The 27,569-nt window shown below is 45.0% G+C and overlaps 1 protein-coding gene across 1 annotated transcript in view; it reads left to right on the top strand.

Moving 5' to 3' along the window:
* Window positions 1-27,569, top strand: part of LOC139266103 (arrestin-C-like) — a 57,586-nt gene that overhangs the window by 9,141 nt on the left and 20,876 nt on the right. The window contains exons 6-12 of the mRNA XM_070883951.1: window positions 1,482-1,678; window positions 6,946-7,005; window positions 17,460-17,527; window positions 18,818-18,953; window positions 23,593-23,677; window positions 24,793-24,865; window positions 26,040-26,177. Of these exons, the coding sequence (XP_070740052.1) occupies window positions 1,482-1,678; window positions 6,946-7,005; window positions 17,460-17,527; window positions 18,818-18,953; window positions 23,593-23,677; window positions 24,793-24,865; window positions 26,040-26,177 (757 nt within the window). The remainder of the gene's footprint in view (window positions 1-1,481; window positions 1,679-6,945; window positions 7,006-17,459; window positions 17,528-18,817; window positions 18,954-23,592; window positions 23,678-24,792; window positions 24,866-26,039; window positions 26,178-27,569) is intronic.

The following is a 27,569-nucleotide window of genomic DNA, read 5'->3' as shown; positions in this document are numbered from 1 at the left end:
TGAAGGCAATCCAGAACCCTTGGACTCCAGTTTGAAAATCTAAGCCCCTCGAGTCTGTTCCCCCATTCAATTAAAATCATGACCGTTCTGTATCTTAACTCCATTTACCCACCACGGTTCCGTAGCCCTTAATCCCTTTGGCTAACAAATATCTATCAATCTCAATTTTGACATTTTCAATTGATCCTCAGCCTCAATAGCTTTTAGGGGAGACAGTTCCAGTTTTCCATTACCCTTCGTATGAAGAAGTGCTTCCTGACATCACCCCTGAACAGCCTAGCTCTAATTTTAAGGTTAAGTCTCTGCTGTTCTGGACTCCCCCACTAACCTATCAACTCCTTTAATCAGCTTAAACATTTCAATTGGATCACCCCTTAATCTTCTATACTCAAGGGAATACAAGCCTAGTCTATGCAACCTGTCCCCATAATTTAACTTTTTTAGTCCGGTATTATTCTGGTGAACAAAGCTATTGCTCAGTTCCCTGGAAGCATGGGGGAATATCCAGCAGAGACACTTCATCCAGTTCGCTTCTCTTCCTAAGAAAGAAAGATTTGCATTTATATAGCATCTTTCACAATCTCAGGACATCCCAAAGTGCCTTACAGGCAATTAAGTACTTTTGATGTGCATTACTATTGTAATGCAGGAAATGCAGCAACCAATTTGCACACAGCAAGCTCCCAAAAACAGCAGTGTGATAATGACCAAATCATTTGTTTTTAGGTGTGGGTTGAGGGATAAATATTTGCCAGGACTCCCCTGCTCTTCTTCAAAATAGTGGCATGGGATCTTTTATGTCCACCTGAGTGAGCAGACACCTCCAACAGTGCAGCACTCCCTCAGCACTACACTGGAGTATCAGCCTCGATTTTGTGCTCAATTCCCTGGGGTGAGACTTGAACCCACAACCTTCTAAAGCAGAAGGCAAGAGTGCTGCAATTGAGCCAGGCAGCTAGTGTCCCCCAAAATAGGGGAATTAGAACTCCTTGAGTACCTGTTGGTCATCCACTGGGTATTAGGTGTGACCAATGTGCTGTTGTAACCAGATAGATTCATTAGCAGACTTTATATTAATCCAATGGTCCCCACTTACATTGTCTACCCCCCCCCCCCCTCTATCACCCCCGTGAAATGGGTAAATCTATGGCCAGTCCACAAATTCTCAGCAATATTAACCTATGTGCCCAGGAGTACATTTGCTCTCTGGTTGACAGGGATAGTCATTATATATATTATAGAATTACATACTTTAAAACATGTTTGTTTGATCAAGCTTTTGGTCTCCTGCCCTAATATCTCCACGTGGCTCATTCTCAAATTGTGTCTGATAACACTCCTGTGAAGTGCCTTGGGTCATTTTTGCTACATTAAAGGCGCCATATAAATGCAAGTCATTGTTGTTTACCAATATAACTCCCTGTAACCATAAAGTATTCTTAATTCACTTGTTTAAAGAATCTTATTTCCTGTGTACATAGTTTATGTGGTATTGACATGCGCATTCCGATACGGGCGTGAAGATTTGGACGTCATGGGCCTTAGTTTCCAAAAGGACATTTACTCTGAAGCAATCCAGGTCTATCCACCAACTGCGGACAACAAAAAGGCACTGACTCCACTGCAGGAGAGACTGACTAAAAAACTGAAAGAGAACTGCTACCCTTTCCTCTTTGAGGTAGGGCTGTAATGGTCATTGTTGCTATCAGAACCAAGCTAAACATCAGCCCCAATAACAACTCCGAAGTGGGAAGAAAGCGGGGGGGGGCGGGCCGGGGGGGGGTTGAGGACATGGAACTCAGAAGTACGAGTTAATTAACCGCAGGGCGTCTTTTACATTTTTTCAGCAAGTATTGCACCCGCCAGCCAGTCAGATTGATAGACTGGTTGCCTGTCGGGCAGGAAAGCAGATTCCAGGTAAGTCTGACACCACAGGAGGGTGGGTGGGATGGACATCGGGGGTGTGGGGCAGGGTCGGACATCATGGGGCTCCGATCACAGGGGGATATAGAGGTAAACCTGTTGGGCACGGAGGAAACACTGCTGCTCTTCCTGGCCCACGAGCAGTGCAATAAAGGCACTTAGCTCACTGAACCGACCCTTCTCACCATGTTCTACCTACCTGGGAACCACGGCCTCCATGAGTAAAAATAAAATGATGTTAAAAGATTTTATAGACCAAACCTGCCTGCCTTCTGAGAGCGAGTTGGTTGCCCGCCCCCCAACCTGCCTCCGTTAAAACCGGAAGTGGACGCGTTGGAGGGGGGTTGGGGTCGCGTTTAAGAAACTTCCCATCCCTGACCTACCTGTCCAAGGGGGTTAAAATTACCCTCTATGTATCTCTATGTTCTTATCTCACCTTTGACCTTAAAGCAAACTCTAACCTTTGACCTTGAAGCAAACTTTAACCTTTGGCCTTGTAGCAGACTCTAACCTTTCTTTTGACCTTGAAGCAAACTAACTGTTGCTGGAACATAGGGACAAGAGTCGGCCATTTTATTATTTTAAATATAATTTTATATAATGTAAATTTACAGGTTGGTGGCCATGGTTTAAAAATATTTTTTAATAGTAAAAGCACAACATTACAGACAACTTTGAACTGAAAGGTATCTGTAACTCTGAAATAGTTGTGACTTTGAATAAAACATTTAATACAGCGCTATTTCTGCAGAACAACATTCTTTTCATAGGAGCATAGGAACAGGAGTAGGCCATTCAGCCCCTCGAGCCTATTCTGCCATTCAATTAGATCAGGGCTGATCTGTATCTCAACTCCATCCACTAGCCTTGGTACTGTAACTCTTGATACCCTTGTCTAACAACATTTTTTCATTCTCAGTTTTGAAATTTTCAAGTAACTCCGAGCCTCAACAGCTTTTTGGGGGGAGAGGTCCTGGTTTGTACTACTCTTTGTGTGAAGAAGTGCTTCCTGACATCACCCATAATGGCCCAGCTAAATATCAAGGTTCTGTTCCCTTGTTCTGGACTCCCCCACCAGAGGAAATAGTTTCTCTTTATTTACCCTATCAAATCCTTTAAACATCATAAACACTTCAATTAGATGACCACGTAATCTTCTATATTCAAAGGACCGAAGGGCTGGATTTTCAGCTTTGATGTCTTTGGGCCGATAATGGTGACAGGGCGGGAAAGTAAGCGCCCGGGAATAGTTTATGCTTCAGTAATTAAGTTTGGGCAGCTGGGCCCTGAGTCAGGGGGCACAGCGTGAAAGGAGGCGTTGTACACCTCTTTGGGTGCAAGGATGGGAAACTCCCAAGCTAAAGAGCCGGGCTGGTATCACTCTGAGAGATGCCTAGGAGGCAGGGGAAAAAAAGGAAAAAGAAAACCCACAAAAACATTCCCAAAACATTGCCCATGCCATCTCAACGCAAATCGCAAAAAAAAAAGAAAAGAAAAAACAATCTTAGGAGTCCAATACTTACCTCTTCACTGGTTGGACCGCCCTGATTTCCCAGACGGTCAGTGAGAGGCACACCTTCCGGTGGACAGGTCGGCCAATAGTCAAAACTCGCGCCGGTGTCACAACCAGGGGCGTTGCACACTGGGCGCAGCTCTTCCGCCTGGTGTTGCTCCACGCTGCCGCAAAACCGGACCCGAGGATCGCTGAGGAGCGCTGGAGGCTGACCGCCCGCCCAGAACATCTCACCACCGCCATTGCGGCCGCTCCGGGGTGAAAAATGGAGCAGAGAAGATTGGAAAATCCAGCCCCTAGTCTATGAGCCTGTCCTCATAATATAAGCCTTTTAGCCCCGGTATCCTTCTGGTCAATCTGCACTGCACCCCATCCAAGGCCAATATATCCTTCCTGAGTTGCGGTGAAACACATGTCTAAATTTAGCAAACAAAATTAAATATTATGTAACAAGCATTGCAATGACGTTCAGTGCTGTATATTACGGTATGAACTTAGGAGGGGTGAAGATAAGTAAGATCAAAAAAAACATTTGGCCCATCAAATTTATTATTCCACCATCGAGACGCTATCATAAACTCTATATCACTAATTTAATCTACTGAGAAGACTGTATAAATACTCCCTGATCCCAAATGCAATCAAACAAAATCCAGAATATTCACCTGTTTTCACAACGCTACTATTTTACCCTGGTCCACTCTCCTCAATACGATGCCTTGCAACAGCAATGCAGCGAATAGGGTGTCCCATAGAGTATTTTAGAGTTTATTCCTTTATATATTACATAATACTTACAGCACGGGAACAGGTCATTTGACCCAACAGGTCCATGCGGTGTTTTTGTGCTCCACACGAGCCTCCTCCCACCCCTCTTTATCTAACCCCATCAACAAATCCTTCTATTCTCTCCTCCCTCATGTATTTATCTAGCTTGACCTTAAATGGATCTGTGCTATTCGCCTGAACTATGCCCTGCATTAGCGAGTTCCACATTCTAACCACTCCCTGGGTAAAAAGTTTTTCCTGAATTTCCTATTGGATCTATTTGTGACTATCTTATATTAATGGCACCTAGTTCTGGTCTCGCTCGCAAATGGAAACATGCTCTCTATGTATATCCTATCTAATCCCATCATAATCCTGAAGACCTCTATCAGGTCATTCCTCAGTCTTCTCTTTTCTAGAGAAATGAGTCCCAGTCCGTTCAATCTTCCCTGAAAGATATAACCTCTCAGTTCTGGTATCATTCTAGTAAATCTTTTTTGCACCTTCTCCCGTGCCTCTATATCCTTTTCATAATGTGGAGACCAGAATTGTTGCCAGTACTCCAAGTGTGGTCTAACCAAGGTTCGATGCAAGTTTAACATAACTTCTATGCTTTTCAATTCTATCAACTTAGAAATGCTTTGTTTGCTTTTTTATGGCCTTATTAATGTGCATCACTACTTTTTAATGATTTGTGCATCTGTACCCCCAGATCCCTCTGCTCTTCAATCATATTTAGACATTTTCCAAGGAGTATGTGGCCTCCTTATTCTTCCTACCAAAATGTACCACCTCGCATTTATCTACATTGAAGTTAATTTGGAAACTACACACCCACTCTGCACGTTTATTAATATCTTCCTGTATTTTGTCACAGTCCTACCGTATATTGATTACCCATCCAACACCTAGAATCTATTCACAATTTCAAAATTTGTGGATGATACCAAATTGGTGGGGACAGTCAATACTGAAGGGGACTGCAACAAATTACAGGAGGACATTAATACACTTGCAGAATGGGCAAATAATTGGCAAATGAAATTCAACACAGATAAATGTGAGGTATTACATTTTGGTAGGAAAAAGAGGGAGGTCACTTATTACTTGGAAATTGAGGATCTAAGTGGGGTAGAGGAACAAAGGGATCTCAGAGTACAAATACATCAGAGTGGAAAAAGGGGAACCAGTGGATGTGGTGTATTTGGACTTCCAGAAGGCATTTGACAAAGTGCCACATAAAAGGTTACTGCACGAAATAAAAGTTCATGGAGTTGGGGGTAATATATTAACATGGATAGCGGATTGGCTAACGAACAGAAAACAGAGAGTCAGGATAAATGGGTCATTTTCCGGTTGGCAAACAGTAACTATTGGGATGCTGCAGGGATCGGTGCTGGGGCCTCAACTATTTGCAATCTAGATTAATGACTTGGATGAAGGGACAGAGTGTAATGTAGCCAAGTTTGCTGATGATACAAAGATGGTTGGGAGAGCAAATTGTGAGGAGGACACAAGAAATCTGCAAAGGGATATTAACAAGCTATGTGAGTGGACAAAAATTTGGCAGATGGAGTATAATGTGGGAAAATGTGAGGTTATCCACTTTGGCAGGAAAAATAGAAAAGCAAATTATAATTTAAATGGAGAAAAATTGCAAAGTGCTGCAGTTCGGAGGAACCTGGGGGTCCTTGTGCATGAATTACAAAAAGTGAGTATACAGATACAGCAAGTAATCAAGAAGGCAAATGGAATGTTGGCCTTTATTGCAAGGGGGATGGAGTATAAAAGCAGAGAAGTCCTGCTACAACTGTACAGGGTATTGGTGAGGCCACACCTCGAGTACTGCGTACAGTTTTGGTCTCCATATTTAAGGAATGATGCACTTTCATTGGAGGCTATTCAGAGAAGGTTCACTAGGTTGATTCCAGAGATGAAAGGGTTGTCTTATGAAGATACGTTGAGTAGGAACTCATTAGAGTTCTGAAGTATGAGAGGTGATCTTATTGATATGTATAAGATAATGAGGGAGCTTGACAAGGTGGATGCAGAGAGGATATTTCCACTCATAGGGGAAACTAAAACTAGGGTCATAATCTCAGAATAAGGGACTGCCCATTTAAGACTAAGATGAGGAGGAATTTCTTCTCTCAGAGGGTTGTAAATCTGTGGAATTCTCTGCCCCAGAGAGCTGTGGAGGTTGGGTCATTGAATATATTTAAGGCGGAGATAAGACAGATTTTTGAGCGATAAGGGAATAAAGGGTTATGGGGAGCAGGCAGGGAAGTGGAGCTGAGTCCATGATCAGATCAGCCATGATCTTATTAAATGGCGGAGCAGGCTCGAGGGGCCAAATGGCCTACTCCTGCTCCTATTTCTTATATTCTTATATTTAAGCAGATTATTTTTAAAGGAGTTAATTGCCTCAGCTTCACCTTGCTACATATCCCTTACAAGGTTCCCTGTAACTCATGATTTTACATAAGGCCTGTTAATAATCTCAGTAAAATGAGTTACTTACATCCACATTATCTGTGTCACTCAACCTCTTAATCTTCTTTTCTCTGATGAAGACAAGTCTAGCTTTGTAAATCTCCCCTTATGATAGCTCACAAGAGTATTTTTTAAATGGTCTTGGCGTCACAAAACGGTGTCAATTAAAATAAGCTATCTGTTATTCCAAGGACTGTATTGCTAAGGTTGTAATTTATTTTGCATTGAAATAATTAATCTCTTTACAGATTCCACCAAACCTGCCCTGCACAGTCACCCTGCAGCCTGGACCCAACAACCATGGAAAGGTAAACAAGCCTCATGTGTCGCATCATGCCGGTCGGCAGATTAGACAGAATAAGTATTTGCCCCATTGACGATGAAGAAATGCATGTTGGGGATGAAGAATGGGGCCAATCTTCAAACTCCACCTTTTAATCTTACATTTTTTTTCTGGACCCAAGGGTGAACCTCGGGCTGAGACCCGAGCTGTCGGCCAGCTCAGCGAGGGATGTGGCCTGAGTGGGCATGCAGCTCGCGGAGTGACCACACCTCCTGCTCAATGGCAACATCGGGAGGCCCGGATCATTATTGTTTGGGGCCTCCTTCGGCAGCAGGCACCAAGCGGGCACTGCGCCACAGCTCGCTGGTTGTGGGAGGGCGGCAAACAGGCCTGATCACTTACTGAGCTGGTGGACCAGCTCGGGTCGCGGGCCGAGGTCCCTCTTGGGTCCACAAAAAATGTAAAAAGGAAAGTTTCCCGAGCCGTTCTTTGAGCAGTCTCCAGCCGTCCCTTTAAGGACCATGGGTTCAGCCTTGTGCTAACAGGTGTGAGCATGTGCAGCACTCAGTCCACCTACTTGTAGCTGAAATTTGGCCCCAGATTTGCCTATTCAAGGAGCCCCCCCCATTTCAGGCAGGTGTGTTCCTCACCCATTTTCAGGTGTTGGTCACTAATGGGACAGCCGGGGTACCTCCCCACACCCCTCCTGATTATCAACTGCTGGTCACCCGGTTTCAGGTGCGAAATGAGCGGCCAGCAGTTGAAAGTCATCCCCCAGGCACTCTATAAACTAGCCAGATGGGGAAAAATGCTAAGTGCATAAACAATTTTAAACCAGCTTAACAGAGAGTTTCACCAACAGAGAGCAGCAGTACATCTCCACAACAGTCACAGCTTCTCCACTGGAGATGAGAGAACAGCAGTTCAATTGTTGCCACAATCCTCTGCCACACACGTGGGAGAATATTAGCTGTACCTGTGCCTAAAGTTGGGACAAGCTTCTGCCGCACAATACTTTGAGTCTAACCACATATCCAGGACTGTTTTTGAGCTATCAGTTTTTTTTTGAAGGTGCTGTGTCGGATGTTTGAAGTTTCTCTTTTTGCAAGTTTTTCCATTTGGGATATATGAGAATTGTGCATAAACATTCACAATATAACTACAGCGCCATCGATGGGCAAGAGAATTAAGAAAACTACATAACCAGCTCATAAAAACATAGAAACATAGAAAATAGGTGCAGGAGTAGGCCATTCGGCCCTTCAAGCCTGCACCACCATTCAATAAGATCATGGCTGATCATTCCCTCAGTGCCCCTTTCGTGCTTTCTCTCCATACCCCTTGACCCCTTTAGCCATAAGGGCCATATCTAACTCCCTCTTGAATATATCCAATAAACTGGCACCAACAGCTCTCTGCAGCAGGGAATTCCACTCTCTGAGTGAAGAAGTTTCTCCTCATCTTAGTCCTAAATGGCCTGCCCTTATCCTAAGACTGTGTCCCCTGGTTCTGGACTTCCCCAACATCGGGAACATTCTTCCCACATCTAACCTGTCCAGCCCCGTCAGAATCTTATACATTTCTATGAGATCCCCTCTCATCCTTCTAAACGCCAGTGTATAAAGGCCCAGTTGATCCAGTCTCTCCTCATATGTCAGTCCTGCCATCCCTGGAATCAGTCTGGTGGACCTTCGCTGCACTCCCACAATAGCAGGAACGTCCTTCCTCAGATTAGGAGACCAAAACTGAACACAATATTCCAGGTGAGGCCTCACCAAGGCCCTGTACAACTGCAGTAAGACTTCCCTGCTCCTATACTCAAATCACCTAGCTATGAAGGCCAACATACCATTAGCCTTCTTCGCCGCCTGCTGTACCTGCATGCCAACTTTCAATGACTGATGAACCATGACACCCAGGTCTCGCTGCACCTCCCCTTTTCCTAATCTGCCGCCATCCAGATAATTCTAGGCTCAGTGGGTAGCACACTCGCCTCTAAGTCAGAAGGTTGTGGGTTCAAGTCCCACCCCACGGATTTGAGCACAAAATTCTAGGCTGGCACTCCAGTGCAGTACTGTCGGAGTGCTGCACTGTCAGAGGTGCCATTTTTCGGGTGAGACATTAAACGAAGACCCTATCTGCTCTCTCAGGTGGATGTAAAAGATCCCATGGCACTATTTTGAAGAGGAGCAGAGGAGTTATCCCCTGTGTACTGGCCAATATTTATCCCTCAATCAACATCACTAAAAACAGATTATCTAATCATTATCACATTGCCGTTTGTGGGAGCAAATTGGCTGCTGCGTTTTCCACATTACAACAGCGACTACACTCCAAAAGTACTTCATTGGCTGTGAAGCGCTTTGGGACATCCAGTAGTAGTGAAAGGGGCTGTAGAAATGCAAGTATGTCTTTAACAACAATTGCAATTATAACAACATTCAGGTACCAATGCTTTTTTTTCCTTCCTTCCAAATCAGTTTTCTCCCTTTCTCTGCTGATGATGTGTATTCATGCTGGGTTGCAGTTCAAAGAGCCCTGTGTAAGATTTCTAAATCTCTGGCATTAAGTTGACAGTGAGACTGATTCTTTTAAAACAATTCGGAACAGTTTATTAAACACACACACATGCACATTTCTCATCAGTCACTAGTTACAACAGATACAATGTTACAATAATGATTTATAAAAAAGTATACGTCACTTTCCTCTGGCTGGTTGGCTGGCTGAGTACACGGCTTGCTGTTTCAGCTGGTCTTCACCAGGAGGCCTGCCGTGTGCTCAGGAGAGAAGGAGAAGTGTGAGAAAAACCTTTGGCTTGAGTTCTTATACCTCTCAAAGCCATTGTTCCTCAGAAAGCCCCAGGATTGGATCTCAATTCCAGGGCAGTTCCTTATTGGCTCTCCTCACCCATGTGTCTGTCTGGACGCATTCCTTGATTAAGTTAATGGCTTTCCAATTAACACAATACACAAACACTATGATGGAGATCTGTGAGCTTCCATTTTGAATCTTTCAAAACTGTCTTTTTGTATGGTCTACACGTTCAACATTTATACATATACAGAATCAATTTTATTACTGAACACTTTTAGTCTTACACCTGTCAAGTCATCATGTACTTGGTCCTACTCACATATGATCTCTGACACTGAGGACTAAGCTGTTCCTGTTGGTCCTCTAGTGGCTCTGGGGCAAGATGGGATCAGAGATGTGCTTAGGGATACATAAGAACATAAGAAATAAGAGCAGGAGTAGGCCATACGGCGCCTCGAGCCTGCTCTGCCATTTAATACGATCATAGCTGATCCGATCATGGATTCAGGTCCACTTTCCTGCCCGCGTCCCATAACCCCTTATTCCCTTGTCGTTTAAGAAATTGTCTATTTCTGTCCTAAATTTATTCAATGTCCCAGTCTCCACAGCTCTCTGAGGCAGTGAATTCCACAGATTTACAACTCTCTGAGAGAAGAAATTCCTCCTCATCTCGGTTTTAAATGGGCAGCCCCTTATTCTAAGATTATGCCCTCTAGTTCTAGTCTCCTCTATCAGTGGAAATATCCTCTCTGTATCCATTTTGTCAAGCCCCCTCATAATGTTATACGTTTCGATAAGATCACCTCTCATTCTTCTGAATTACAATGAGTAGAGGCCCAACCTACTCAACCTTTCCTCATAACTCAACGCCTCATCTCTGGAATCAACCTAGTGAACCTTCTCTGAACTGCCTCCAAAGCAAGTATATCCTTTCGTAAACATGGAAACCAAAACTGCACGTAGTATTCCAGGTGTGGCCTCACCAATACCTTATATAGCTGTAGCAAGACTTCCCTGCTTTTATACTCCATCCCCTTTGCAATAAAGGTCAAGATTCCATTGGCCTTCCTGATCACTTGCTGAACCTGCATACTATCCTTTTGTGTTTCATGCACAAGTACCCCCAAGTCCCGCTGTACTGCAGCACTTTGCAATCTTTCTCCATTTAAATGATAACTTGTTCTTTGAATTTTTCTGCCAAAGTGCATGACCTCACACTTTCCAACATTATACTCCATCTGCCAAATTTTTGCTCACTCACTTAAGCTGTCTATGTCCTTTTGCAGATTTTTTGTGTCCTCCTCACAAATTGATTTTCCTCCCATCTTTGTATCGTCAACAAACTTGGCTCCGTTACACTCAGTCCCGTCTTCCAAGTTGTTAATATAGATTGTAACTAGTTGGGGTCCCAGCACTGATCCTTGCGGCACCCCACTAGTTACTGGTTGTCAACCCGAAAACTCTCTGTTTTCTGTTAGTTAGCCAATCCTCTATCCATGCTAATATATTATCCCCAATCCGTGAACGTTTAGCTTGTGCAGTAACCTTTTATGTGGCACCTTGTCAGATGCCTTCTGGAAGTCCAAATACACTACATCCACTGGTTCCCCTTTATCCACCCTGTTCATTACATCCTCAAAGAATTCCAGTAAATTTGTCAAACATGACTTCCCCTTCATAAATCCATGCTGACTCTGCCTGATCGAATTTTGCTTTTCCAAATGTCCTGCTACTGCTTCTTTAATAATGGACTCCAACATTTTCCCAACCACAGATGTTAGGCTAACTGGTCTATAGTTTCCTGCTTTTTGTCTGCCTCCTTTTTTAAATAGGGACGTTACATTTACAGTTTTCCAATCTGCTGGGACCGCCCCAGAATCCAGGGAATTTTGGTAAATTACAACCAATGCATCCACAATCCCTGTCGCTACTTCTCTTAATACTCTAGGATGCAAGCCATCAGGTCCAGGGGATTTATCTGCCTTTAGTCCCTTATCTTACTGAATACCACCTCCTTAGTGATTGTGATTGTGTTAAGTTCCTCCCCCCATAGCCCCTTGACTATCCACTGTTGGAGTATTGTTAGTGTCCTCTACCGTACAGAATACAAAATATTTGTTCAGAGTTTTTGTCATTTCCATGTTCCCCATTACTAATTCCCCGGCCTCGTCCTCTAAGGGACCAACATTTACTTTAGCCACTCTTTTCCTTTTTATATACCTATAGAAACTCTTGCTATCTGTTTTTATATTTCGTGCTAGTTTACTTTCATAGTTTATCTTCCCTTTCTTAATAATTGTTTTAGTCATTCTTTGCTGGCTTTTAAAAGCTTCCCAATCTTCTGTCCTCCCACTAGTTTTGTCCACTTTGTATGCCCTTGTTTTTAATTGGATACTGTCCTTTATTTCTTAGTTAGCCACGGATGGCTATCTTTTCTCTTACACCCTTTATCCTCACTGGAATATATTTTTCTTGAGAGTTGTGAAATATCTCCTTTAATGGACATCACTGTTCATCAACTACTGTTCATCATACCTGCCCCCTTTTTCCGAAGGGCTGCCTTCGTGACATAAAATGTATTCATATGTGGGACGGGGGGGGGGAACGTAAATCACGTGAAAATTAGGGAACACATGGCATCTGGCAGCAAGGAATGTAGGAATCTTCCATAGGAGCACAATCCTGTACAGTGAACAGGTCAGCAAAGTTATTCACAAAGGGTAACAGCACCACCTGCTGGTAGGAGAAATAAGAACATAAGAAATAGGAATAGGAGTAACCCATTTGGCCCTTCGAGTCTGCTCCGCCATTCAACAAGATCATGGCTGATCTTCTACCTCAACTCTGCCTTCTTGCACTATTCCCATATCCCTTAATTCCCTTCATTCCCAAAAATCTATTGATCTCAGCCTTAAATATACTCAACAACTGAGCATTCACAGCTCTCTGGGATAGAGAATTCCAAAGATTCACAACCCGTTGAGTGAAGACATTTCTCCTCCTCTCAGCCCTAGATGGCAGGCCCTTTCTTTTGAGACTGTGACAGACCCCGTGTTCTAGATTCCCCAGCCAGGGGAAACATCTTCTCAGCATTAGCCCTGAGAAACCCCTTATGAATTTTATATGTTTCAATTAGATCATCTCTTATTCGTCTAAACTCTAGGGAATATAGGCCTAGTCTACTCAATCTCCACTGATAGGGCAATCCCCTCATCCCAGGAACCAGTCTAGTGAACATTTGGTGCACTCTAAGGCCTCACCAATGCTCTGTATAATTGTAGTAGGACTTCTTTACTCTTATATTCTATTCCCTTTGTAACAAAAGCAAGCATACCATTTCCTTTCCTAATTGCTTGCTGTACTTGCATGTTAATTTTATGTGATTCGTGTACAAGGACACCCAGGTCCCTCTGAATGCAAACATTTCCTAGTCTCTCGCCATTCAAAAAATATTCTACTTTTTTGCTTTTCCTACCAAAGTGAATAACTTTACATTTCCCCACATTGTATTCCATTTTCCATGTCCTTGCCCACTCAGTCAACCTGTCTATATCTCTCTACAGCCTCTTTGCATTCTCCTCCTAGCTTACTTTCCCACCGAACTCTGTATCATCAGCAAATTGGATATGTTACACTCAGTCCCTTCATCCAAGTCATTAATATAGATTGTAAATAGCTGAGGCCCAAGCACTGATCCGTGCAGTGCCCCACTAGTTACAGCCTGCCAACCCGAAAAAGTTCTGTTTTTTCCTACTCTCTGTTTTCTGTCCATTAACCAATCCTCAATCCATGCTAATATATTATCCCCAATCCCATGTCTTCATTTTGTGTAATAACCTCTCGTGTGGCACCTTATTGAATGCTTTTTGAAAATCCAAATACACTATATCCACTGGTCCCCCTTTATCCATCCTACTAGTTACATCTTCAAAAAACTAGAACAGATTTGTCAAACACGATTTCCATTTCATAAAACCATGTTAACTCTGCCTAATCATATTACGATTTTCTAAGTGCCCTGTTACTACGTCCTTAATAATAGATTCAAGCGTTTTGTATACTACTGATGTCAGGCTAATTGGCCTATAGTTTCCTGATTTTTCTCTTCCTCCTTTCTTAAATAACGGGGTTACATTTGCTACCTACCAATCCTTGGGGAATCTAGGGAATTCTGGAAGATTAATACCAGTGCATATGGTGCCCATATATGTTAACGTACGTCCCCACTCCCCCAACCCCCACCACCCCCCACTGTTAGCGGCAAAAAAAACTGGCACTTTCCACAAACAAAAAGTTATTTTTTGCACCGCGCTACCTGAGTCCATTTCAGGGGGCGGAGCTTATAGTGTGCGCCAAAAAATCACTGCGCATGCGCTGAAAAAAAGCCCACACTCACTGCGCGTGGGATTGCAGTGGGTTGGGTCGGGTGCGTGGAAAACGCTCTTCTGGATGTTTCTTTTGCAATGTATCTGGAGTTTGTTCTTAGATGGAAAGTGCTCTTCTGAAAGTTTCTTTTTGACTGGTTTATTTTTACCCGGAGTTTGTTGTTCAATCTGGCATGGAGGACCTTTGGCCCAGAGCTGATTTCATTAACTTTAAAAATGGGCTCTAAGGTCTCTGCGGCCGTTTTAAAAAAAATCGTTGATGGGTAAATGGTCTAAATGGCCAGAAATGGCGCGGAATCACTTTTCTACGCAGACCAGCGGCAAAATATCTGGCACCAAAAGCTCTGGCGCTGATGGTCAGTGCCGGCACCAAAACTTTGATGAAAATTTAAACTGACCCATTGCACCAAAAAAATCACCGGGCGCCAAAAAAACGTCACCCAATGATGGTGAAAAAAGGGACCGATGTCTTTACTTAAAACAACAACTTGCATTTATATAGTGCCTTTAACGTAGTGAAACATCCCAAGGCACTTTACAGGAGTATTAAGAGATAAAAATTTGACACCGAGCCGCCTCAGTAGACATGAGCGCAGGTGACCAGAAGCTTGGTCAAAGAGGTAGGTTGTAAGGAGCATCCTGAAGGAGGAACGAAAGGTCGAGAGGCGGAGAGTTTTAGGGAGGGAATTCCAGAGCTTGGGGCTTAGGCAACAGAAGGCACGGCCACCAATTGAGTGATTAGAATCAGGGATGCTCAAGAGGTATACTGATTTCTTTCAGTTCCTCATTCTCTATTATTTCCGGAATGTTTTTGTGTCTTCTACCTTGAAGACAGAGACAAAGTAGTTGTTTATTCTGTTATGTATGGGTGGTAGAAAAAGGTATCGTGCCACTTTAAAGAGAGTGAACATTAATTCTCAGTGTTTGTTTCTTCTGCCTTGAAATAGGCATACCTTTTGACTTGAGTGACAGAATGGTGGCGGCATTGAAAGCTTCAAGCCTTTACTATCTGAGAGCGCTCAGAGCAAGTGCTGACCTGCCTGCATTGAATTAAAAGAATGTTTGCATAATATATTATACCCAGCAGGATTTTATTTTGTCGCTGAAATGAAAAGAAATGAACTAATTCTGCCTCCTATTCTACAAAGTGCACCTTGTTATAGAGGAGGTGGGCAGCGACCATACTAACACAGTACCTTGGTGACATGAAAGGTTCCCACCACAAACAAGGAGATTTATTGGTGGCAAGTATTTAAAATAATTCTTTTGAAACCAATTGTGATCGTCTGCAGAGACATGATCCCATGCTGCCAGCCATCTCCACAAAACTTCTTTAGAATTCTGCCCAAGTACAAAAACACATTTTAAATGTGCTCAGCATTATTTGTTAAGTGGCACAAAGTATTGCAGTACAGAATAATCCAAACTGCAGCACAGAGTACAGCACAGTTTGCAAATGACAGCACACTCCCTCAAAAACAGAACCTCTGGCACACAGTGTGTTTATTGATATCTGAAAACTAGAGCTTAGGGCATCAGATAATAATTCCAGTATCACAGAAATCTCTGAGCTTTTTTTTAAATAGTTCGACATCAAAAAAATTGTTTTTCTTTTTTTTAGCAAGAACAATAGCAAAGTCCTCCCTCGGGTCGGGAAGGGGGTGAAGTAAGTGGACACGGGGTAGATCTTGACTTTGTACGATAGTGATAGCGAGTTACCAGCCCGTTTTACATCCCTCCCAATTTCCATTGAATTTAGTAGAAATAAAGAATCAAGAGAGGTGTAAAGTGGGCTGCCGACTTGCTATCGCCCATTTTACACTGTGGCACAAAGTCAAATCTAGCCCAATGCCCCTTTAAATGTTGTCTCGTTACAGAAATAGAACTGTTTTTCACATGACAGCTGATGATTCTGCCATTTCCAATTACACCCCTTCTAGACTCATCTTTTGTTTCTTTTCTTGTCCCATAACATCTCCTTTTGCTTTGTACAATCATACATTTAATCTATTCTGCCTTCCATCCTATCACAGACCTTCCCTTTTGTTCTTTCCTCCACTCCCCCCCCTTTCCCTGTCCCTGCACTTGCTTAAAACCTGTCCCATCTCTAACTTTTTCCAGTTATGACGAAAGGTCAGAAACGTTAACTGTTTCTCTCTCCACAGATGCTGCCTGACCCGCTGAGTGTTTCCAGTATTTTCTGTTTTTATTTCAGATTTTCAGCATCCGCAGTATTTTGCTTTTGTGTTTGCAGAGCTGTTTTCTGTTGATTTCCTACAATTTTGTGTGGGGCAAATATCCTGATGACTAAAAATGTTAAAGTGTAATTGCCACGCATTTGAGACTCTAGAGGAATCAAGGGATATGGGGATCGGGCGGGAAGGTGGAGTTGAGGTTGAAGATCAGCCATCATCATCATCATCATAGGCAGTCACTCGGAATCGAGGAAAACTTGCTTCCACTCCTGAAATGAGATCTTTGGTGGCTGGCTGAACAGCCCAATACAAGAACCACAGACTCTGTCATAGGTGGAAAGGGGTGGGTGGGACTGGTTTGTTGCACGCTCTTTCCGCTGCCTGGGCTTGATTTCTGCATGCTCTCGGCGTTGAGACTCGAGGTGCTCAGCGCCCTCTCGGATGCACTTACTCCACTTGGGCCAGGGACTCCCACGTGTCAGTAGGGATGTCGCACTTTGTCAGGGAGGCTCTGAGGATGCCCTTGTAGCGTTTCCACTGCCCACCTTTGGCTTGTTTGCCATGAAGGAGCTCCGAGTGGAGCAGTTGCTTTGGGAGTCTCGTATCTGGCATGCGAACTATGTGGCCTGCTCAGCGGAGCTGATCGAGTGTGGTCAGTGCTTCAATGCTGGGGATGTTAGCCTGAATGATGACGCTGATGTTGGTGCGCCTGTCCTCCCAGGGGATTTGTAGGATCTTGCGGAGACATCGTTGATGATATTTCTCCAGCAACTTGAGCCATGACCTTATTGAATGGCAGAGCAGGCTCGAGGGATCTCATGAGCTACTCCTGCTCCTATTTCTTATGTTGAGGACAGGGTAAGGCCAATGGAGCCACGCATCAAGTAATATAGTGCCATTTCTGATGCAGTTGTCATTATTGTGATCCCTTGTCACTGATTTACAACTCATGTAAATACCAGTTTGCTTAACAGCTTTTTTTGTGATAAACAATGGCCTTTTAAACCATTAGATTTAGCTGGTGACCTACCCTTCTCCCATTTTGCTTTTACTAAAATGTATGTTTTTTGCCTCTGGTACAGGCATGTGGTGTAGACTTTGAGGTGAAAGGTTTCTGTGCAGATTACCTGGAGGAAAAGATTCATAAAAGGTAAAAGGCACTGTCACCTTCCAAACAACTGTCACCATAGGTTCAGGAGTGACTGTTTGCTCCAAAATTCCCATCTCTTTTTCATTCATCTCAACTATCTTCCCTCTCAGCAATTCCCTCGATCCCTTTCTCTTGCTAAAGACGTCGAATTGCCTATTGTAATGTATGCACTTGTGAGTATGCTCACAGGTTTAGAGATGGAGCGCGCGATGTCCACCGATGTGCTCGCGGCCTTCTGCGAGAGGTGGGCGCCGGAGAGACTGGAGTGCATCATCACCCCCGGGAACCAAATTTTTATTTGATTGGCAAAATTCCCAGTTAATTTCTAAATTTATGGGTTCTAGTGCCCTTGCCAAAAGGGGGCGCTTGATTTAAAGTTTAGTTTAAAATAGTTGTGGAGATGGAGCACGCAGTGTCCACCGGTATGCTCGCAGCCTTCCACGAGAGGTGGGCGCAGGAGGGACTGGAGTGCATCATTTCAACCAGGAACAGAATTTTAATTTTAATTTTAATTTGATTTGATTTGACAAAGGTTCCCTTTTATGTTCACTTGTTAATTTATGGGTTTTGGTGCCCTCAAAAAAGAACAAAGTAAAATAAGGGAGCACTTGAATGAAAGTTTCTACCAAATAGTTGTAGAGCTATTGCATTGTGAGTGGCTTAGCCGATCACGTGATCTTTACAAGACTCAATAAAACCCCAGCCAGTTGGTTTCAGGAGATCCACTATGAGGCAAATGATTGTGAGCCTGGTGGATGAACTGGTAACGTGTAGTGTGATAGTTAAATCTTTGCTAATAAACCAACTAGTTCTTAATAGAAGTGTTGCTATGAATTCTGAAGCAAAGAGCCCATGAAGTAAATACATGAAATCTATTTAATCCTCTTACCAGTCAGCAACTCCCTGCAGTACTTCATTTTCTGAAGAAGTCTCTCATAGCTGAACTATTTCAGCACTCCTGGATGCACTGGGCCAGCCTAGAAAGTAAATGCCACAGGGAGTGGGACAATACACAAGTAGAGTTATCATCGACCCCTCACTATCGAGGCTCATACGTGAAGGATGACCACTTGGTCAAAGTATCAGAGACTTTTAAGCTGTACCCTAACAACAGCTGGTGTCTTTGGAAAGGAGCAGAAAAAATTATAGGCTGGGAGGAACTTTGAAAACTAAATAACAATGATCAATACCCAGTTCTAGGTGCCTTACAGTTACATTTTATTCACCTCAGTGAGTGTTAATTTTCTGAGGCAGGTTGGAATTGATGAGTCGTTTTGTTTTACATGACAGGAATTCAGTGAAGCTGATTATCCGCAAGGTACAGTACGCACCAGAGAAAAGCTTGGTGCAGCCCAAAGTGGAAACCACTTGGCAGTTCCTCATGTCAGACAAACCACTGCAACTGGAGGCATCACTTGGCAAAGAGGTCAGTTCCCAGCCCCTCTTAGATGGAGGTAATGCCAGCAGCCTGGTTGGCACCAAATTCATCTCAATTGCACCTCAGGGTGGCTAACTTAGTGTGCCAGCCATGGCTCAGTGGGTAGCACTCTCACCCCTGCGTCAAAAGGTTGTCGATTCAAGTCCCGCTCCACAGACCTTGAGTGCAAAATCTAGGACGACACTCAGTGCAGTACTGAGCAAGTGCGGCTCAGTTGGAGTTGCGGCTCAGAGAGAGCCCTGCCTGCTCTCTCAGGTGGACGGAAAAGATCTAGTGACACTATATCAAAGACGAGCAGGGGAGTTATCCCTAGCGTCCTGGCCAATATTTATCCCTCAATCAACATTTAGCCCTCTACCAACATCACAAAAGCAGATTATCTGGTCATTCTGGTTTTTGGCTTTGCTGTTTTCACAGCAAAAATGGACGCGGGCGGGAAATTTACCGTCTGATTAACATTTGCGCTTTGTGGAGCAATTTTCATCATTTGGGCCTTGCAGCGCAAAGGGAGATGTTGTACTAGTTTTGTGGTGCAAAAACCTGATCCTTGCCAACTTTAGTGTGGGGCAGGGAGCGTTCCGAGAGAGGCCCTGCGAGGGGGAAAAAAGATTCACAAAAACGTTCAAAAAACATTACCAGCACCCTTACCACACAAATCGCTGCAAAAATATTTTAAAAATAAAAACTTTAACTTAACGTTTTTACAGTTTAGCCAATTCACCACCGCCAGCAGGTCTGTGTTTTCCCTGGCGGACATCACGGGGCGCATTTCGTGGTGTACGGGTCTGGTGATTGACTACACTTCTGCCGGTGTTGTAATGCGAACTGTTGCACACCGAGAAGCACCATCGCAAAAACTGACACGGGGATCGCGCCCACAAGCAAAACAGTTCGCCGCGGAAGGTCAAAACCCAGCGAAAACCCAGTCGCAAACGACCTGAAAATCCAGCCCTTTATCTTATTGCTATTTGTGTGTAAATTGGCTGCTGCGTGCCTGAATTACAACAGTGACTATGCATCAAAAGTGCTTCAGTGGCTGCAATGCACTTTGAGATGTTGTAAGGTCAGGAAAGGTGCTTTATAAATCCAAGTCTTTCTTTTGTTTTACCTGCAGTGCATCAGTGACAGATCGGGCTTGGACTTGCACTTCCCACAGGATTCATTTTGATCCAAGACGTAGGGAAGCAGAGGTGATAGAGTCACGCTAGACTGCTCTTGTGTGACTCTTGGTAGCTGGTTACACAACATCATTGTCAGAGACCTGGGTACACATCACACACTGGCCCTTTGAAGTCAGGGAATAGTCTGTGGCAAGAGGGGAGCACAGAGGCAGTTGTGTGGTGCATAATGACTGCATTCTATTTTCTCCCATTAGCTGCCTCTGTCATTAAGAAGGGGAGGCTATACCAATGCAGGGCATCAGCCAACACTCAATGATTTTCTGCCTTTGTCCTGCCCACTACCTTACCTCTGAACCTTGCATCAGCCCAAGTTAGTGTCATTTCCGGTATCTGACACTGTCAGGTTCAGAATATGCAGAGAAAAACAAAGCAAGAAAGAAAGAAAAAGTCTTTCACAGCTTCATTTTTCAGAAACTACAATTAATTTCCATGAAAGGCCAGAAGCAAAGTACTAAAATAATCCCTTTTAATCCAATCAGTGGGATGGAGGGTGGATGAGCCTATGCTAAGTAGTAATCCCTCTGATATTTGCAGACTTTCCCATGTCCTACAAACTCAATCCAGGCCACAGTGAATGCCATTTAATCCTAAGTACATTCAAACCCAGATAAAAATACCACTGTACAAATCTTACATAAAATGTGAATACTGTGTGTAAAACAATGCATTATTATGAAACATGCTGTCGCTCAATATAGAGGTTACATAGCAAGCACATACTTATCGAGTGGGCAGACCAGACTAAATGCCACACAATCAGTGCAGTTGAGAATGTGTTATCATGTTGGGGCTACTCTTTAGTCGACGTATTTACTGAGGTGTACAAAAGCATGGGCCTTACGCTAAACATTCGTAAGACAAAGGTCCTCCACTAGCCTGTCCTCGCCGCACAGCACTTCCCCCCCAGTCATCAAGATCCACGGCATGGCCCTGGACACCATGGTCCACTTCCCATATCTCGGGAGCCTCCTATCAACAAGAGCAGGCATCGACGACGAGATCCAACACTGCCTCCAGTGCAGCCTTCGGCCGCCTGAGGAAAAGAGTGTTTGAAGACCAGGCCCTCAAAACTGCCACCAAGCTCATGGTCTACAGGGCTGTAGTAATACACGCCCTCCTGTATAGCTCAGAGACATGGACCATGTACAGTAGACACCTCAAGTCGCTGGAGAAATATCACCAACGATGTCTCCACAAGATCCTACAAATCCCCTGGGAGGACAGGCGCACCAACATCAGCGTCCTCATCCAGGTTAACATCCCCAGCATTGAAGCAGTGACCACACTCGATCAGCTCCGCTGGGCAGGCCACATATTTTGCATGCCAGACATGAGACTCCTAAAGCAAGTGCTCTACGCAGAGCTCCTTCACGGCAAATGAGCCAAAGGCAGACAGCGGAAACATTACAAGGACACCCTCAAAGCCTCCCTGATAAAGTGCAACATCCCCACTGACACCTGGGAGTCCCTGGTCAAAGACCGCCCTAAGTGGAGAAAGTGCATCCGGGAGAGGACTGAGCACCTCAAGTCTTAATGCCGAGAGCATGCAGAAATCAAGCGCAAGCAACGGAAAGAGTATGCGGCAAACCAGTCCCACCCACTCCTTCCCTCAACGACTATCTGTCTCACCTGTGACATATTCTATGGCTCTCGTATTGGACTGTTCAGCCACCAAAGAACTCACTTCAGGAGTGGAAGCAAGTCTTCCTCGATTCCGAGTGACTGCCTATGATGATGATGACTCTTTAAAAAGCAATTAGCACCTAAGGGGCATCTAAAGAGAAAAATAATCTTTGGAGTTCATAATAAATGACATTTTAAAAACTCAATGATCAAACTAGCTAAATGACTAATTCATTTGTTTTGATGTTAAAAGATGTGATAACACTGAAGAAATAAAATGGTGTCTGTAATATTGTAAAACAAGTGTGTACAGTCTAAACAAGGTTCTTCAGCCTCGTCTAGCTGGGTGTTTGTGTCTAGAATTTGATTAGACTTTTAAGGGGGCCATTTTAACTGGGAGCAGGTTTTGGGCAGGTGGGCTTGCAGAGTGAGCACCAATGCCCCCAGCCCCCTAACCTTTGCCATCAGTTTACCTCCTGGGCCTCATATACATGCTGCTGGCTAGATGCCAACAGGCAAAGATTGGGCAGTCCGGACATCACCCGCCAGCACTCAGCTAAGTCACTGGGGACGATTTGGCAGGTGGTGTGGAGAGATCCTGGGGCAGCAGAGGCCCAGACTTTACTTGTGGTAGCAGTCCTGCTCCTCCAAGGCTCAACATAGGAAAGTCTAACACTTACCGTACAGGTTTTCGTCTTCCTGCGGACCAGGGGCTCGAAATTGCCATTTTTTGAGATGACCGTTAGCACCCTGTTTGGGGGTGCAAACAGGGTGTGAAACACTTTTTGGGCGGGGGGGTGGGGTGTGCTACCGGCTCTCACAAAATTGTACAGGAGTTAGCGGAGGCGCTGCCATGGTATAGCCGCGGCCCGCCGGTAGCACCCCGGGCTGCAGGGTAACCGGCGATGATGTCATCACCATCCGCGACCACCTCTTAGCGCCTCCCCCACGGCAACCCCTATCCGCCCCGCGGTGGACATTGCCCTGCTCCCCACGAGGCTGCCGTGAGTCACGAATCGGGCCGAGCTCCACTCGCGGGGCAGAAGCTAAAGGGGAGATGGGGAGCGTCCTGCGCCCGCCATCTTAACGGTTTGGCCGACTCATCGGTCAGCCTGACGACTTCTTCTGTTGTGGGGTACGTCCGGGCCGCCGTCGTGCAGTTTGGCACTCCGTTTTGGGTAGCGGACTACGTCCTCGGCACCACGCCGCCCTGGTGGCCCAGCGAAGGCCTTCACAGGGGAGGGGCATCAAAACGCATCAGCGCTACGCGGAGCATCTGTGTAACGCTGCCTATCGCGCCCCAGTACTGCGTGAAATCCGCCTCTCAGAGGAAGTAGAGCACGCGAGATTGCGCTCCACTTCCTCTGAGGGCGGTAACCACAATTTCGCGGCCGGGTCAGGACTTCCGCGCCGGGCACAGGAAGTTCCGCCCCAAGTCTGTTACCGCCCCCAATTGGGGCGCTGGGGAATTTCTCTCCCCAGGTTTCCCTGAGCACTCAGTCCGCGGTTAAAATGCTATTTGGATCCTAATGACACCATAGGACCCCAATTTGCTTGTATTAATGAGGCTCCCGCCTGAGTCAGGCGAGGGCCTCAGCCGCCTAAAAATAGGGCCCAGTTAAAATGGCAGTGGGTAGAAACAGGGCAGTAGATTTTCGGAGGTGAAATTTACTGCGCAGCCGTTCCTACCGTTAAAATCAGCCCTTTAATCTTGCTGCTATCTAATGTGTGCTTTCTCATGGGCTGATCATCACAGCCGGCTGTAAAAAGTGTTTTATGCCGAGTCGGTGCCATTCTGTAAGCTACATGTGATTCTTTTACAGATGTATTACCATGGTGAACCTATTGAAGTCACTGTCCGCATTACCAATGACACAAGTAAGGTGGTGAAGAAGATTAATTTATCGGGTAGGCGCAATTGCCCTATTTACACAATTGTGTTTGTTTTCTGTGACATGGGAATGCTGATGTACAAGGTGTGACACAAGGGCTCCAATTTTAACTCACCCCGCTTGGTGGAAACCAAGGAAGGTGGGTGGGGGGACGGGGGGGGGGTTGGGAAGTTAAAATGAAGACAGCGACGCCCCCTCTTATCCCGCTGCCTTCCCGCTGCGTTCCGATCTTAACCTGCTCTTTTGAGCAGGCAAGCAGGATATCCACACAGTGGAAGCAGGGTCCTACTATAAATATACAGATCGGTTCCCGGTGTTGTCATCAGGACCGGATCTGCAGTATTAGTCAGAGGCCTGAGTAGGGGGAGCAGTGAAGGCTTCCCCATCAGGCCAGACCTGCGGGAGGGGGCTGGTGGGGCCGGAAGAGATCCACCGAGGTAATTCATTTAATTTTATTTTAGGTGTCCTTGTGGGCCAGGAGTGCCCCTCCAGACCTCACAAGGAAGCCTAGGGCCTCCCTTGTCCCCGGCTTTCTCCCCATCGCCACCCCCAACCCCTGCACCCACACCCCCACACCCGATCATGGTCCAGAGCTTTTAATAGTGTGGTGATGAGAACTGTGTACAGTCCCCAGTGAGTGGTCTCTGGCCGATGCATTGTATAACCTGAGTAGGCTTGTATTCCACTATCACAGCTATATATCCCAGCACTTGTAAGCTTTATTAATTGCCTCACCACATTGCCTAGACATTGTCAGTGATAAGTGCGTTCTTGCTCCTAGATCCCTGTCTGAGTCACCTTGTGCTAATTATATTTAATTCATTTTGAATTAACGTTGCCCACTATTTTGTCACAATAACGTGCAACCTTTTACACTTGTCAGTAAGTTACATTGTGTGCTCAAAAACGTTCTTCCAGTCAGTTTAGCAGAATTAGAACATTAGCAGAATCCTAAGTGTGAAATACTGAACCACGGAAAGGATGTGGGGAACGGCACCAGCAAGCCGACAGAGGATGTTTGGTTTTCAACATTTCATTAGCTGTTCCACATCAGAAAAGGCATTGCTAGTACTGTGCTATCAGTGTTACCTGTCAGCTATTGTGAATTACATTGTCCTTTTGTCTAATCAGTTGACCAGGTCACAGATGTAGTCCTCTATCAACTTGACAAATATTCAAAGACAGTCTGTACGGAAGAACCAAAGTAAGTTGTGGGAGTGTTTGCATATATATATATATATATATATATATAATATGTGTGTGTGTCCTTCTATACTGTGGTATGGGTGAGACATTGTGTTGCAATTAGATGCACCAATGTGTCAGATTCCAGTAGTGGTGTTTCTGACTCACTCTGCTGCCACCGTGCTGTATCAGTCTTCTCTGCATTGCTGCGTGGCAAGAGAAGGGCAATAAGTGCAGGAAACCAGGGACAACGCGTGAGGAGAGTTTTACTCAGCTGGACCTACACATCATCGAGTAAACGCGGTTTCCGCCGCACATCTGCTGAAGTTATGGCGACGGAACAGGAGCCGATCCCAGGAAATTCCCAGGCATTTCTCTGTGGGAGATTAAGAGGAGAAAATCCTTTTATCTTTTTGGAATAGAGGCCTCTAGAGTTTGTCTACCATGAAAGTCTTCATTCATTCTGACAGGGAGCACCGTAACATTTTTATCAAAATAACTATCAGATTCTTTGTCTAATTCTTTAAGTTCTGTCATTTGGAGAAAAAAAACCAAGATTAGATAATCACATTTTGCAACAGCCTGATAAACGTGATTGTCCAATCTTGTTTCTCCGAATGTCTGAAGGGCAGATACTAAGTGGTTCCCATTCTTGGCATGTGCTGAAGAGGGGTAGGAGTTTTATGTGCATCAGTACAAGTAGCATCATGTTGCTTGGGAGGATATGTTTCGAAATGTGTGCACATGTGTGTGTGTGTGTGTCTGTGTGTGTATATTAAGCACAAGCTCTATTTTCCCTGCTTTAAGTTCATGTGGCTGCCACTTCATTTCCCTAAATAATGACTCACAAATTTCACTCATACCACCATGGAAAATAAGCTCTCCTTCACAAAAAGAAACAGAGGGAAAATCAGAGGGTCACTTTAAGTTACATTGATGTACCTCTCAGTGGCCAGTTATTGAGTTGCATTGGAAGTTGGCCACTTGCCTGTCCTCTTAGCTGGAGAATGCTACATGACACAGGGGGAAAATAAACAATACCTTAAAAAATAAGCACTGGAGATCACACTGCTAGTGGAATGTGAATAATAGCTCTGAATGTATTAGAAGATTGCATCATTCCCTAACCAATTTAGAAAAGTGTTTGTTACTAGGCCTGTTAATTTTAACATGTGCATTGTATGTGATTCTAGTGACACCGTGGCTGCCAATTCTACCTTCACTAAAGTCTACAGCTTGACCCCTACTCTGGAAAACAACCAACAGAAACGTGGCCTGGCCTTGGATGGCAATCTCAGACATGAGAACACAAACCTGGCCTCCAGTACCATGTAAGTGTTATGTATGCATGCCAGTGATGTACTGATGTACTGTAACTCTAGACCTGAATGTAGCTTCACTCTGTATATACCTTACATGTACACCAGAGGGTGCTGCTGTTGGAGACCTAAGGGTCACCTGTACACTATAGGTAACCCAGTATAAAAGGGAGCTCACCTCTTGGTGTCCGGACTCTAGGAGCTGCAATAAAGGACGAAAGTCGGTACAGTTCAAGTGCTATACCCCTGCCTCATGGAGTCATTAACACAGTGCCTACATACACAATAACTGGCGACGAGGTTACGAATTCTATGCACAACATGTCTAATCTCAGCAACTTCCAACAATTCACCGATGGGGAAGATTGGGACACCTTCATGGAAAGGTTAGAACAGTTCTTCATAGCCAATGACCTGGATGGGGACTCACCGACCACACTGGCGAACAAGCGCAGGGCCATCGTGCTTAGTAGTTGTGGGCCCATTATCCACGACCTCGTCCGGGACCTGCTAGCCCCAGCGAAGACAACAACGAAAAGCTATGGGGAGCTCGTAACCTTAATACAAGAGCAACTGAAACCCAAAGAAAGCATCCTCACAGCCAGGCACCGGTTTTACACTCACCAGAGACCCGAAGGCCAAGAAATTGCTCAGTATGCTGCAGATTTAAGAAGGTTGGCTGCACCGTGTGATTTTGGCGACCACCTCACCGAAGCACTAAGGGACATTTTTGTTATTGGAATCAGCCACGAGGGCCTCCTCCACAAACTGCTCTCTGCGGAGATCATGGTCACCCTGCAGAAGTCAGCCAGGCCTTCATGATTTCGGTCTGCGACTCCAAACGAATGATGACCCACACCCAAGACTCTAAACCAATGAGTGCAGTGAACAGAATGGCGACCTTCAAAGGCAGAAATGCTGCCCCGAGTCCCACAACCCTGAGTCCGCCACATGGGGCCAACTGGCTAGCCCCGTGCTGGTGCTGTGGAGGAAACCACAGGGCCCACCAGTGCCGCAACTAAGACTATACCTGCAAAGGCTGCAACGCAAAAGGTCACCTTCAGAGAATGTGCAGAAAAAGCTTTACTCACCGCGTCGCTGAAAAGTTGGCTGATCACCTGGGCTCCGACACTGATGAAGACGAAGCTGCTCAATCCCTGGAAGAACAGTATGGAATTTATACCTGCTCCACCGAGAGTTCCCTCTGGAAGATGGAAGTGGACATGAACGGAGTTCCAGTTTCGATGGAGATCGACACAGGGGCGAGCCAGTCTTTGATGAGCCAGATGACCTACGATAAACTTTGGAACAATCCCGCCGAACGACCAAAACTGTCTCCTATCCAGGCAAAGCTGCTCACCTACACCAAAGGCACCATCCCAGTCATTGGCAGCGTGGGCGTCC

This window comes from Pristiophorus japonicus, chromosome 6, assembly GCF_044704955.1.
Source record: "Pristiophorus japonicus isolate sPriJap1 chromosome 6, sPriJap1.hap1, whole genome shotgun sequence".
NCBI classification, from domain to species: domain Eukaryota; kingdom Metazoa; phylum Chordata; class Chondrichthyes; family Pristiophoridae; genus Pristiophorus; species Pristiophorus japonicus.
This window is presented reverse-complemented; position numbering and strand designations above follow the sequence as displayed.